The sequence below is a fragment of the Ranitomeya imitator genome, chromosome 1 (genome assembly GCF_032444005.1).
Source record: "Ranitomeya imitator isolate aRanImi1 chromosome 1, aRanImi1.pri, whole genome shotgun sequence".
In the NCBI taxonomy this organism is placed as follows: domain Eukaryota; kingdom Metazoa; phylum Chordata; class Amphibia; order Anura; family Dendrobatidae; genus Ranitomeya; species Ranitomeya imitator.
The window spans coordinates 974,573,273-974,587,793 of record NC_091282.1 but is presented as its reverse complement, the minus strand read 5'-3'; the positions used below and the strand labels follow the sequence as shown (position 1 = coordinate 974,587,793).

At 45.9% G+C, this 14,521-nt stretch overlaps 1 protein-coding gene across 1 annotated transcript in view; it reads left to right on the top strand.

The window, feature by feature from the left end:
* The first annotated feature begins 4,678 nt into the window (after positions 1-4,678).
* MCUB (mitochondrial calcium uniporter dominant negative subunit beta) overlaps positions 4,679-14,521 on the top strand; it is a 174,186-nt gene continuing 164,343 nt past the window's right edge. Inside the window, exon 1 of the mRNA XM_069743861.1 lies at positions 4,679-5,007. Coding sequence (XP_069599962.1) covers positions 4,954-5,007 — 54 coding nt within the window. The 5' untranslated portion in view covers positions 4,679-4,953. The remainder of the gene's footprint in view (positions 5,008-14,521) is intronic.

Genomic DNA, 14,521 nt, shown 5'->3' with positions numbered 1-14,521 from the left:
ATAATGGAATAGGTACAAAACCGCTGCAGATTCACAAAAAAGAAGTGACATGCTACTTCTTTTAAACCGCAGCGTTTCCGCAGCGGATTTTCCGCAAAGTGTGCACAGCATTTTTTTTCTCATTGATTTACATTGTACTGTAAATCAATTGCGGATCTGCAGCGTTTCTGCACTACAAAAACCGCTGCGGATCCGCAGAGAATCCGCAACGTGTGCACATAGCCTAAAAAGTAAATGGGGCAGCTTAGTGTTGAAGGACCTAATAGTTTATCTTTAAAGAGGTACCTGTAAGTTGCTCATAAAATAAGATTGTAATACCTTGTAAAAATTGTTGAGCTCCCCTGATTTTGCCAATGTTTTCCGTTTGGGGCTGTGTTGCTCCATCGCGGAGATATTCACGTTTATTTTTTTGGAGAGCGGTATGTGAATTCTCTGCTTTGCAGACCAACTGTATGTATCTTTCAGTGTTCTCTTGTGGCATGCACTTCCACCTCTCTGAGACGCTGTCAACATCTTGGAGGAAGTGACGGAGTAACGAAAGCATACGCACCTAGAAAAGACTCTGAAGAAATGCACAGTTGGTCTGCAAGCAGAGATTACACATACGGCACTCCGAAAGCAACAATTGTGACTATCTCTGCAATGGAGTGATGCAGCACACAACAAAAGAGCTGAATAATCAGGGGCGCTGAGGGATTTTTACAAGGTATGTAACTCAATTTTTTGAGCAAGTGACAGATACTCTTTCAGCTTGTTTAAAAATAATTGCCTTTGGCAGCACATCGTTCTGTGTAAACAAAAAATGTGCTGCCAAGTGCTGACATATTCTATATTATGCAAAGTGATGATTGTGTTTATGAGAGTGCAGTCGGCCTACACAGGCTAGTAAACGACAGCCGATAATTTTACCTGAATAATTCATTTAACTCGGCAAGCGGTTATTTTGCTCATTTGTGTTTAGACATGCTGAGACTTGGGAATTAAATTCTTAGTGTGAATTTACACTGGCTGATGGCAACCGTTAAAAGACCGCTGAATGGCTGCAAGCACGCGGATCAATTCATGATTAAAGGGAACCTGTCACCCCGTTTTTTCAGTAGGAGATAAAAATACCGTTAAATAGGGCCTGAGCTGTGCTTTACAATAGGGTATTTTTTGTCCCCTGATTCCCTACCTATGCTGCCGAAATACCTTACAAAAGTGTCCTTTTTCGCCTGTCAATCAGGCTGGTCAGGTCGGATGGGCGTGGTCACAGCGCTGTTTCTTCCCCCAGATCTTGCTTATGTTCCCGTTGGTGGCGTAGTGCTTCTCGCATGCGCAAGTGCCGAATGCACTGCGCAGCTGTAGAAAAAGAGCGCGCTCGCCGCTATTCAGCGGTTTCTCGGTGGGCGCGGCCATCTTCCTGAGGCCGCGCGTGCGCAGATGGAGTCTCCTGCTTCCCGGGGCTTCAGGAAAATGGCCGCGGGATGCCGCGCGTGCGCAGATGGACATCGCGGCGGCCATTTTCCTGAAGCCGAGTTCGAATCTCGGCTTCAGGAAAATGGCCACCGCGATGTCCATCTGCGCACGCGCGGCATCCCGCGGCCATTTTCCTGAAGCCCCGGGAAGCAGGAGACTCCATCTGCGCACGCGCGGCCTCAGGAAGATGGCCGCGCCCACCGAGAAACCGCTGAATAGCGGCGAGCGCGCTCTTTTTCTACAGCTGCGCAGTGCATTCGGCACTTGCGCATGCGAGAAGCACTACGCCACCAACGGGAACATAAGCAAGATCTGGGGGAAGAAACAGCGCTGTGACCACGCCCATCCGACCTGACCAGCCTGATTGACAGGCGAAAAAGGACACTTTTGTAAGGTATTTCGGCAGCATAGGTAGGGAATCAGGGGACAAAAAATACCCTATTGTAAAGCACAGCTCAGGCCCTATTTAACGATATTTCTATCTCCTACTGAAAAAACGGGGTGACAGGTTCCCTTTAATAGCTTTATTTACACTATTTTTGTTTCGATATGCACAGAACGATGATATTAGATTGCATAGAATGTCACTGCTCTCAGGGAGTCCTGAAAGCTACACCCACTGGAAATCCTGAGAGCCACAACCCCAGGGATTCCGAGAGCCATGCCCCCAGGGAATCCTGAGAGTCACGCCCCCAGGGATTCCTGAGAGCCACGCCCCCAGGGAATCCTGAGAGCCACGCCCCCAGGGAATCCTGAGAGCCACGCCCACAGGGAATCCTGAGAGCCACACCCCATGGAATACTGAGAGCCACACCCCCAGGGAATCCTGAGAGCCATGCCCCTGAATCCTGAGAGTCACACCCTCATGGATTCCTGAGAGCCACACCCACTTGGAATCCTGAGAGCCACACCCCAGGTAATCCTCAGAGCCACTCCCCAGTGAATCCTGAGAGCCACACCCACAGGGAATCCTGAGAGCCACGCCTCTAGGGAATCCTGAGAGCCACGCCCCCAGGGAATCCTGAGAGCCACACCCACTGGGAATCCTGAGAGACACATCCCCAGGGAATCCTGAGAGACACATCCCCAGGGAATCCTGAGAGACACATCCCCAGGGAATCCTAACAGCCACCCTCCCCCCCCCCCAAACCTAAGAGCCACACCTACTGGGATTCCTGATAGCCACACACCCAGAGAATACTGAGCCACGCCCCCAGGGAGTCCTAAAAGCCACACCCACTGGGATTACTGATAGCCTCATCCCCTTGCTAGAGGCCATAGAAACTAGCATTAACATAAAAAGTCTCTGTAACTGCACGGCGGATTTTAAAAAAGCAAATACTGGTCAGAGGCGTTGCAGAAAAGAATAGCAAACACCGACCACTGTGATCTGGTGACAGGTCCTCTTTCAGTGACTGTCTCAGCAAGGAGCTGACTGGCGGCCAGACACCGCCGCACTTTGCCGCAGGAGTGTTTTGCTGGAGGTCCGGTGCTCGGCGTCCTCTGTACACTGTTTCCCAATCAGGGTATAAGGGTATGTTTCCACATTCAGGAAACGCTGCGTTTTTTGACGCTGCGCTAAGCCGCAGCGTCCAGATGTTACAGCATAGTGGAGGGGATTTCATGAAATCCAGTCTCCACTATGCAGTAAAAGACGCATGCGGCAGACCCGTGGAAACGGACATGCGGCGCGTCTTTTAAGAATGCAGCATGTCCTTACATTGCAGAAAAAACGCAAGGACAATGCAGGTGACCTGCCAGTGACCTCAGGTGCAGATTTGGTCAGGATTTTACCTGCATAAAATCCTGACCAAATCCTGATACAATCCTGAATTAGGGTATGTGCACACGTCAGGATTTCTTGCAGAAATTTTCCTGACAAAAACCGGACATTTCTGCCAGAAATCCGCATGCGTTTTTTTCGTGTTTTTTTCATGCGTTTTTCATGCATTTTTGGTGCGTTTTTTTCCAAATGCATAGAATAGCGGAAAAACGCAGAAAAAACGCAAAATTAATGAACATGCTGCTTTATTTTACCGCGATGCGTTTTTTTTCGCGGAAAAAAACGCATCATGTACAAAAAAATTGCAGAATGCATTCTAAGGCCATGTTCACACCATCCTTTTTTTCATGCGGAATCGCCGCGATTTTCCCGCTGCGGGTCCGCAGCTGTTTTCCATGCAGGGTACATTACAATGTACCCTATGGAAAACAGGAACTGCTGTGCCCACATTGCGGAAAATCGCGAAAAAAGCCGCACTGAATAGCCGCGGTAAAAAAGAAGTACCATGTCACTTCTTTTTGCGGAACTGCAGCGGTTCTGCACCCATAGACCTCCATTGTGAGGTCAAACCCGCAGTAAAACCCGCAGATGAAAAAAATATCTGCAGGTTTTACTGCGGTTTGTGGTGCAGAACCGCTGCAGTGTGGCTGCCCCCCCGTGCTCCAATCCCACCCCCCCATGCTCCGATGCCCCCCGTGCTCCGACGCCCCCCCCCCCCGTGCCCTCATCTCCCCCCCTTTTACTTACCCGGCCTCCCGGTGTCCAGCCGGCCGTCTTCTCCCTGGGCGCCACCATCTTGCAAAATGGCGGGCGCATGCGCAGTGCGCCCGCCAAATCTGCCAGCCGGCAGATTCGTTCCAAAGTGCATTTTAATCACTGAGATAGGTTATATCTCAGTGATCAAAATAAAAAAAATAGTAAATGACCCCCCCACCCCCCCCCCCCCTTTGTCACCCCCACCCCCCCTTTGTCACCCCCATAGGTAGGGACAATAAAAAAAATTAAGAATTTTTTTTTTTCCACTAAGGTTAGAATAGGGGTAGGGTTAGGGGTAGGGTTAGGGTATTTTCAGCCATTTTAACCCTAAAAAACTTCCTAGAAAACACACAGACTCTGCATAGAAAACTGCATCAAAAAACGCATCAAAAAACACATCAAAAAACACACCAAAAAAAGGACCTGCGTTTTCTGCCAAGAGCTGCGGTTTTTAGTCCTGAAAAAAAAGGAGGGAAATCAGGAACGTGTGAACATAGCCTAATAGGATGCATTATGTCTGCGGTTTCTAATGCGGTTTTATCGCGTTTTTATCGCGAACAAACCTGAACGTGTGCAGATACCCATGTGGTTCCAGAAGAGCGGACATGCGGATGAAGCGTCGCAGTCTGATTTTTGCTCTGGGGTTCTTCTTCTCTATGTGCGCCCCCTGGTGATTCATTTGTCGGGTGTTAGAGGAAGGCGCCCCCCATTACAAGCACCCAGCCCGGAGCCCCGCGCGCACTGCACAGCTGATGTCACGTACATCAGCGCTGCTCCCCCTGGCGGCGGCGGAGGAGGGTGCAGCTGTGAGGAGCGGAGGGAGGCGGCTCTGAGAAGTGGCAGGAGGGAGGAAGTGCAGCGCCTCGTACCCGCGGTCACGGCGGCGAGTTGGAGCTGGGAACTTGTGCTATGAGCGGCAGAGGACTGCTATGAGCCCGGTGCCCCGTGTCTGAACGATGCCGTTACTCGCGGAGCTGTGCAGGAGACTTCCCCTGGCTGCTGGTTACCAGGTGAGACAGAAGTCCCTTAGTTTCCCTCTGCTCCATGACTACTTTGTGCATTCTCTGTATAGCTGCCCTCTCCCTGCCTGGTAGCCATTGGTGCCAGTCCCGGCTGGCATCCCTGTACCCTGTGCTGTTTCCTCCCTGCAGCCCCATTACATGACTCATGAAGGAATTGCAGCATTACTGACTGGTCTGTCACTGGGGTTTCCTTGTGATCATGGCCAGTCTGCCCCAGTAGCTTCCTTCCAGTAGTATATAGTATATACTGCTCCCCAGCAGTCACATCATGGACCTCCACAACATGCACTTGGGATGGGGTCAGCTCTGGACCCCATGAGGGGTGACACAAATAATAGCCATCTGTGGGGGTGATCCGGTCATGCCTGAATTCCTTGTGATCACCCCGGTATTGGTCAGGGTGTGATCTGTCCGGGTGTGATCTGTCTGGTGTGATCTGTCTCGGTCACTTCTGACAGCTGATCATCAGCCGATCTCCTGTGTTCTGCAGAGGATTCCTGTACAGAAGTGTCATGGTTGGGAGCAGTGGGAACAATCGGTGGGAATTGATATTTAATCATCAAAGGTGTTCTCCAGTGTATAAATCCGTCATCACCCATCCACAGCATTGGCAGTCATTTATTGATTGCTGGGGGTCCAACCGTTGCGATCTGCACCCATGGGCAGAACAGAACTATTGAATACAAATGTTGATGGGACATCTTAAGAAGTTGTCCAGTAGATGTAGACAACCTTTTAACTTCTATGGAACTGACGGACAATGCAAAACTGTCAGGTTCGTAGATCTGTATAGAGCGAAAGTCGCACATACGTAATACTGCTCTATTCACCTACAAGGATTTGGGGTTCCCCTTCATGATCTTCGAGGGGCACAGTGGCTGGCCAGCAGTGATACTTCTATCACTTAGGACAAACGTATTTAGTGGAAAAAAAACTAACTAAGAAAGTTGATACCTAAAAAGCAGTGCTCGCCTGATCAGACCCCCATAGCCATTTTTTTTTTAAATCTAGGACAACTACTTTAAAATGGTCTAAGGTTGAGTTTCACGATGACCTTCTTCATATAGATGATGTCAGTCCTTTGGAACTGCAAGTAGAACATATATACCGTAGTTTTGCTACGTTATAGATTTGTAGTTTCTTCAGATTGTGTACAATATGAACAGCTGAAATTCTAGTTATTAAATTATTCTGGCAGGGATTCTGACAATGACATTTTACTAAGTGGCTCTAAAATCTCTACTACGATTATAGATAATGAAATATTTTATTATAGTGCCATTAGAGCACGCCAATTTCACACGAGATGTAGCAAAAGTATTGGGACACTGACGCGTTCCACCTGTAGGAGCTTTTGACATCGCATTCTAAATCCATAGCCGATAATGTGGAGTTGGCCTCCACTTTGCAGATTAAACGACTTCCACTCTTCTTGGAAGGTTTTCCACAAGTATTTGGACAGTGTTTGGAAATGTTTGCCCATTCATCCAGAAGAGCGTTTGCGTTGTAGATATTAGATGAGATGACTCCCAATGTCTGTTCTACTTCATCCCAGCTGTGTTCGATGGGGTTGAAGTCATGGGATGGATCTGTCTGGACTAGTCAAGTTCTTCCACACAAAATTTGCCCAACCAAGCCTCTGTAGACCTTGCTTTATACAATGGGACACAGTCCTGCTGGAACAGATAAGGGCCTTGGCCAAACTGTTCCCACAAATTTGGAAGCATACAAATTGTCAAAAATGTCTTAGTACGCTGAAAGGAGCCTAAGCCAACCCCTGAAAAATAACCACATAGCATTATCCCTACTACATCAAACCTAAAGGGAGTCTGTCCGTGTATAATGACTGTTGAAACCAGCATAGGCGTTTGGTGCATCCTTGGCGTGGCCAAACTTAAAGTGCACTTTCCCACCTACTTTTTTTTGTACATCTCCACCCCATCTTCTCTGACAGTTCTGGCATTATAGAGTCAGATAAGGTTGGAGATTGTTGGAAAACCATCGGAAGGGGCACTGAACCGTTTGGCCTTGCCAAGGGTACACTGCGCACCTGTACTAGGTTGAAATAGTCATTTTGTGCTGACTGATTCCTCTTTACAGCTTATATAATGTATTCAGGCAGGTAACATTCTTCTAACATTCATCAAACCCAGACCTTTCCTTCAGAGTGCTAGCTGGAGAAGTGTGGTCACTCCACAGAACTCTTTTCCACTAATCTGGAGCCGGTGGCACCATGCTTCATACTACTCCTTCCAACACATGGCATTGTGCCTGCAGCAGCTTGCATGCAGTTCCTATGACCTATGAATATATAGATAGGAAAAAAGAAAATTAAAGAAGCACTAAATCTATCCGTTTTGGGTGCAAACCTCTAAATCTACTGGATATGAAATTAAATATAGAAAAATAAAAGGAGGCAGCTAGTGTTGAGCGATACCGTCCGATACTTGAAAGTATCGGTATCGGATAGTATCGGCCGATACCCGAAAAATATCGGATATCGCCGATACCGATATCCGATACCAATACAAGTCAATGGGACATCAAGTATCGGAATGTATCCTCATGGATCCCAGGGTCTGAAGGAGAGGAAACTCTCCTTCAGGCCCTGGGATCCATATTAAAGTGTAAAATAAAGAATTAAAATAAAAAATATTGTTATATTCACCTCTCCGGCGGCCCCTGGACATCAGCGGGAGGATCCGGCGTCCGGCACGGCTTCTTTCTTCAAAATGCGCGCCTTTAGGACCTGTGGAATGACGTCCCGGCTTCTGATTGGTCGCGTGCCGCCCATGTGACCGCCACGCGACCAATCAGAAGCCGCGACGTCATTCCTCAGGTCCTAAAAGGCGCTCATTCTAGGACTTTAGCTGAGGAATGACGTCGCGGCTTCTGATTGGTCGCGTGGCGGTCACATGGCGGCACGCGACCAATCAGAAGCCGGGACGTCATACCACAGGTCCTAAAGGCGCGCATTTTGAAGAAAGAAGCCGTGCCGGACGCCGGTTCCTCGCGCAGATGTCCAGGGGCCGCCGGAGAGGTGAATATAACAATATTTTTTATTTTAATTCTTTATTTTACACTTCCGATACCGATACCCGATATCACAAAAATATCGGATCTCGGTATCGGAATTCCGATACCGCAAGTATCGGCCGATACCCGATACTTGCGGTATCGGAATGCTCAACACTAGAGGCAGCACATCCTAGTAACATGAGCAAAGATTGGAGAGCTTATGCCATTCCCAAGTGTATGATGTTTCGGCTCCCACTGCGAGCCTTTCTCAAATGAAAAAGGAAAAAATATCATACACTTTGGGCATTGTATTGTGTATACTTTTCAATCTTTTGCTCATGTTATTAGAAAGTGCTGCTACATGCATTATTATCACCGGCCTTGGAGGATGTTCATTCAGTTTAATTTTGTAGAAAAAAAAGCAGATCATAGACATGGCACAAAACTATAGTCATTTCAAATGGCAACTTTCTGGCTTTAAGAAACACTAAAAGAAATCAAGAACAAAAAATGTGGTAGTCAGTAATGGTCACTTTTTTTAACCAAGCATAGGGGAAAATTATGGAGTCATGAAAAAAAAAAAGAAAACACTCCAAAACATCACTGGTATTTTGTTGCACCACCTCTGGCTTTTGTAACAGGTTGCAGTCTCTGAGGCATGGACTTAAGGTACCTTCACACTGAACAATTTAACAACGATATCGCTAGCGATCCGTGACGTTGCAGCGTCCTGGCTAGCGATATCGTTGTGTTTGACACGCAGCAGTGATCTGGATCCTGCTGTGACATCGTTGGTCGGAGCAGAAAGGCCAGAACTTTATTTTGTCGCTGGATCTCCCGCAGACATCGCTGAATCGGCGTGTGTGACGCCGATTCAGCGATGTCTTCACTGGTAACCAGGGTAAACATCGGGTTACTAAGTGCAGGGCTGCGCTTAGTAACCCGATGTTTATCCTGGTTACCAGTATAAATGTAAAAAAAAACAAACACTACATACTTACATTCCGGTGTCTGTCCCCCGGCGTTCTGCTTCCCTGCACTGTCAGCGCCGGCCGGCCGTAAAGCACAGCGGTGACGTCACCGCTCTGCTTTACGGCCAGCCGGCGCTCACAGTCAGTGCAGGAAGCAGAGCGCCGGGGGACAGACACCGGAATGTAAGTATGTAGTGTTTGTTTTTTTTTACATTTATACTGGTAACCAGGATAAACATCGGGTTACTAAGCGCGGCCCTGCGCTTAGTAACCCGATGTTTACCCTGGTTACCAGGGGACTTCACATAGTTGGTCGCTGGAGAGCTGTCTGTGTGACAGCTCTCCAGCGGCCACACAGCGACGCTGCAGCGATCGGCATCGTTGTCTAGATCGCTGCAGCGTCGCTAAATGTGACGGTACCTTTAATGAGTGTCAAACAGTACTCTTCATCAATCTGGCTCTAGCTTTCTGCTGTTGCCAGATCAGCTTTGCAGGTTGGAGCCTTGTCATGGACCATTTTCTTCAACTTCCACCAAAGATTTTCAATTGGATTGAGCTCCGGACTATTTGCAGGCCATGACATTGACCTTATGTGTCATTTTTCAAGGAATGTTTTCACAGCTTTTTCTCTATGGCAGGATGCATTATCACCATGAAAAATGATTTCTTCATCCCCAAACATCCTTTCAATTGATGGGATAAGAAAAGTGTCCAAAATATCAACATAAACTTGTGGATGTAATGACAGGCATCTCCCCAGTGCCTTTACCTGACATGCAGTCCCATATCATTAATGACTGGAAATTTGCATGTTCTCTTCAGGCAGTCATCTTTGTAAATTTCATTGGAATGGCACCAAACAAAAGTTCCAGCATCATCACCTTGCCCAATGCAGATTCGCGATTCATCACTGAATATGACTTTCATCCAGTTATCCACAGTCCACGAGTGCTTTTCCTTAGCCCATTGTAACCTTGTTTTTTTCTGTTTAGGTGTTAATGATGGCTTTCGTTTAGCTTTTCTGTATGTAAATCCCATTTCCTTTAGGCGGTTTCTTACAGGTCAGTCACAGACGTTGATTCCAGTTTCCACCCATTCGTTCCTCATTTCTTTTGTTGTGCATTTCCTGTTTTGGAGACATATTGCTTGAAGTTTCCGGTCTTGATGCTTTGGTGTCTTCCTTGGTCTACGAGTATGTTTGCCTTTAACAACCTTCTCATGGTGTTTGTATTTGGTCCAGATTTTAGACACAACGGACTGTGAGCAACCAACATCTTTTGCAACATTGTGTGATGATTTACCCTCTTTTAAGAGTTTGATAATCCTCTCCTTTGTTTAAATTGACATCTCTAGTGTTGGAGCCATGATTCATGTCAGTCCACTTGGTGCAACAGCTCTCCCAGGTGTGATCACTCCTTTTTAGATGCAGACTAACAAGCAGATCTAATTTGATGCAGGTGTTATTTTTGGGTATGAAAATTTACAGGGTGATTCCATAATTTTTTCCTCAGAATTGATTGATTCCATAATTTTTCCCCTATGCTTGGTTAAAAATAGTAACCATTACTGACTACCACATTTTTTGTTCTTGATTTCTTTTAGTGTTTCTTAAAGCCAGAAAGTTGCCATTTGAAATGACTTTAGTTTTGTGCCATGTCTGTGATCTGCTTTTTTTCTACAAAATTAAATAACTGAATGAACATCCTCCAAGGCCGATGATTCCATAATTTTTGCCAGGAGTTGTATGAGCCAGAACAGGAACGTGCCTCCCGTGTATAAAGTAGGTGACGGTCGGTGTCCATTTTGGTATAAAATAGACCGACAGGCTCTTAAAATATATAATAGAGTACAAAGCAGGATGCTGTAAATATTTTCATAAGAATTTGGGAAAGTTATGAAATGTCCTATAAATGTGTGTTCCTGATCTAAGGATCTCCGCTTTTAGTTGAGATTAATCTGTACATGCTCAGTCGTGACCAGTGCTGTGGAGTTGAGATTTAGCAAAATTCAGGAGTCAGAGTCGGTGGTTTGGATTGCTGACTCCACAACCCTGATTGTAATACTGTGGTGTCTATTGGAAAGTGTCAGACTGACTTTTCCAGCTGAAATCTGGACTTGCCTATAGGGAACGGATTCTGCCACCCCTTTTTAGGACGATATAAGGTAGTGACTGATGCGCGGATTTCATGTTCCCGAGGTGTCGTCCTTGTGAACTTGCCTTTCGCATTGATCTTCTTTTATCAGGAAGACTCCTGCTGTGAGATGAAAGGGGGCTCAAATGCCACCAGCCACAAACTGGCCGAACTGGATTAGTAATTCTCCTCCACTGTACATGGACTGGATTCTGTGAATGTTGCACACGTGTTTGCTTGTATAGGTGTGACCATACTTCTGTTAATCCGTAGACTGACACATACCCATCTTGTGCCTTCACATTGCCGTTTTATTGCTTGAGCATATCCCATGTGTTTGCTCTCATTATGTATATATTATGTTATGGGGAGTGCCAGCTTTTGCAGCCGGCATTTGTATTCAGCACAGTCCAGACCACAGTGAGCTGCTGATAATTCACTGAAGCTGAATAGAGGAAATTATGTGTGCAGTATTTCTTTCCAAGGCGCTGCCGCCTGTGAGGGAACCATGCAAAGCCAGCTTCATCCCCCATTCATCTTTTATATCTGTTACACTAAAGGTTAAAGGGCATTATATCTAAAATACAAACAGAACCTGAAATACACAGTACTGGAGCCTACACACGTTACTTGTTAAAATGCTGCATTTCAGTGGTGTTTTTTTTTGCCATGTTTGCTAAACCCCCCCCCCCCCCAAAAAAAAAAAAAAAAAACCAAAAAACTATATTTGTTGAAAATTAAAAGGGAAATACTAACTGTAAGACACCCTGCATTGGCTTTTCTTGTATTTGACATTGTGACTTTTTCTTTTAAAAGTATGGTGGGTTTATTTGGCCGTTTTTCTCCAATAATCCTCCAATGATTTCCACTACACCCCCTTCCCCAGCTCATATGTGTCATGTCATGTGTATTAGGTTTTTTGACAAAGATTTAGAAACCGATTCTGATCCAGAATCCAAATTAAAAAACAAAACAAACGCCAACTATTCCTTTGCGTAAGCGTCCTTTTGATTTCAAAGAGAAATGCTGAAAACAAAATGAAAAAACAAAACCAAACACATGGGATAAAAGTAACGTGCACTACAATAGTTTTTCCATTCTGCCTGTTCATTTTAGAAGAACAAATGTCGGCAGAACACAGTGCTAGCAGAATGGATGACATGAGATTTTTCTGATCTCATCCACACTTTGCTTTTGTTTTCAGGCAGAAAATTAACTTGTTCTGCAAATTTTCCAAGTCAAAGCATGCAGTATCAATTTCACCTTACTGACTGCGTTTTGATACTCTCCTTATGCATGACTGAGGTGGCTTAAATCTGCAACAGAATCCATGTCATAGAGTTTTCATTCGGGTATTAAAACACACACACAAAAGTAAAAATACAAAAAAAAAAAATAGGAAACAAAATGTGTGAAGGCACTTCCAAACTCATCAAAAACACATGTAATCCGCACAAGACTATATGAATAAAGTTGTCAAAGCCAAATACCAGGACATATCAAAGTAACTTTATTTAAAACATGATATACCAACCAGTATAGCAAGTGACAAAAAAAAGCAATAAAAAACACTTGTCAAACAATGCACTCAAAAGCGCAATGAAACAAACATAAGTACTTAATAGATGCAGAAAATCTGTAACATCAAATCGCATTGTGCGAATGTAGCCTATGGATGATTTTATACATATTGCAACACTAAAACAATTTACAGCTTCCTCGCTCTCAATCACTATCCCCAACCATATAACTTAATTCAGTGATAACTATCATCTAATTCAAGACATATGCACTCACTTGTAAGTCTTCACCCAGCTCATATATCTGTAATGTGAAAAGTTCATTGTGGTCTTAGGGTACCATCACACAGTGGCATTTTGATCGCTACGACGATCTCGCTGTGCCTGCGATCAGGGACCCCGCTGAGAATCGTACGTCGTAGCAGATCGTTTGAAACTTTCTTTCGTCGTCTAGTGTCCCGCTGTGGCGGCATGATCGCATCGTGTAACAAAGGTGTGCACGATATTGTATACGATGTGCGCATAGTAATCAACAGCTTCTACATCGCAAACACGTCATGAAATTATCGCTCCAGCGTCGTGCATTGCGAAGTGTGACCGCAGTCTACGACGCTGGAGCGATAATGGTGCGATGCTGGAGCGTCACGGATCGTGCCGTCGTAGCGACCAAAGTGCCACTGTGAGACGGTACCCTTAGGGCTGTCCATTTTTTTTCACAGACAGTAATTGGCCAGTCAATAGGCCTGTGGACCCTTACCTAAAAGGACCCATCTCATTAGCATCATTATAGTAATCAGACCCCAAGCTGAGATGGTACAGTCACCCAGAATGTACACCTTAAAGGGAACCTGTCACCCCCAAAATCGAAGGTGAGCTAAGCCCACCAGCATCAGGGGCTTATCTACAGCATTCTGTAATGCTGTAGATAAGCCCCCGTTGTATCTTGAAAGGTGAGAAAAAGAGGTTAGATTATACTCACCCTGGGGCGGTCCCGCTGCGGTCCGGTCCAATGGGTGTCATGGTCTGGTCCGGGGCCTCCTATCTTCATAGGATGACGTCCTCTTCTTGTCTTCACGCGCTAGAGCAGGCTGTTATGACCTGGTGGTCAGGACAATAATGGACCTGGTGGTTACGAGCACACGGAAAGACCTGATAGTTACTAATAATATAGGACGAGCTCTGAGACGTGGGAACTCTGCTGACCGCAATCCCTAATCCTATCACACACACTAGAAATAGTCGTGGATTGCTCCTAACGCTCCCTATGCAACTCGACACAGCCTAAAGAACTAGCTAACCCTAAAGATAGAAAAATAAAGCCTACCTTGCCTCAGAGAAATTCCCCAAAGGAAAAGGCAGCCCCCCACATATAATGACTGTGAGTAAAGAAGAAAATTACAAACACAGAGATGAAATAGATTTAGCAAAGTGAGGCCCGACTTACTGAACAGACAGAGGATAGGAAAGGTAGCTTTGCGGTCAGCACAAAAAACTACAAAAAGACCACGCAGAGGGCGCAAAAAGACCCTCCGCACCGACTCACGGTGCGGAGGCGCTCCCTCTGCGTCCCAGAGCTTCCAGCAAGCAAGACAAAAATCAAAATAGCAAGCTGGACAGAAAAATAGCAAACCAGAGAAAAACAAGCAGGAACTTAGCTTCTGCTGGGAAGACAGGTCACAAGAACGATCCAGGAGTGAACTAGACCAATACAGGAACATTGACAGGTGGCATGGAGCAATTATCTAAGTGGAGTTAAATAGAGCAGCCAGCTAACGAATTAACCTCGTCACCTGTGGAAGGAAACTCAGAAGCCGCAGCCCCACTCACAACCACCAGAGGAAGCCCATGGACAGAACCAGCC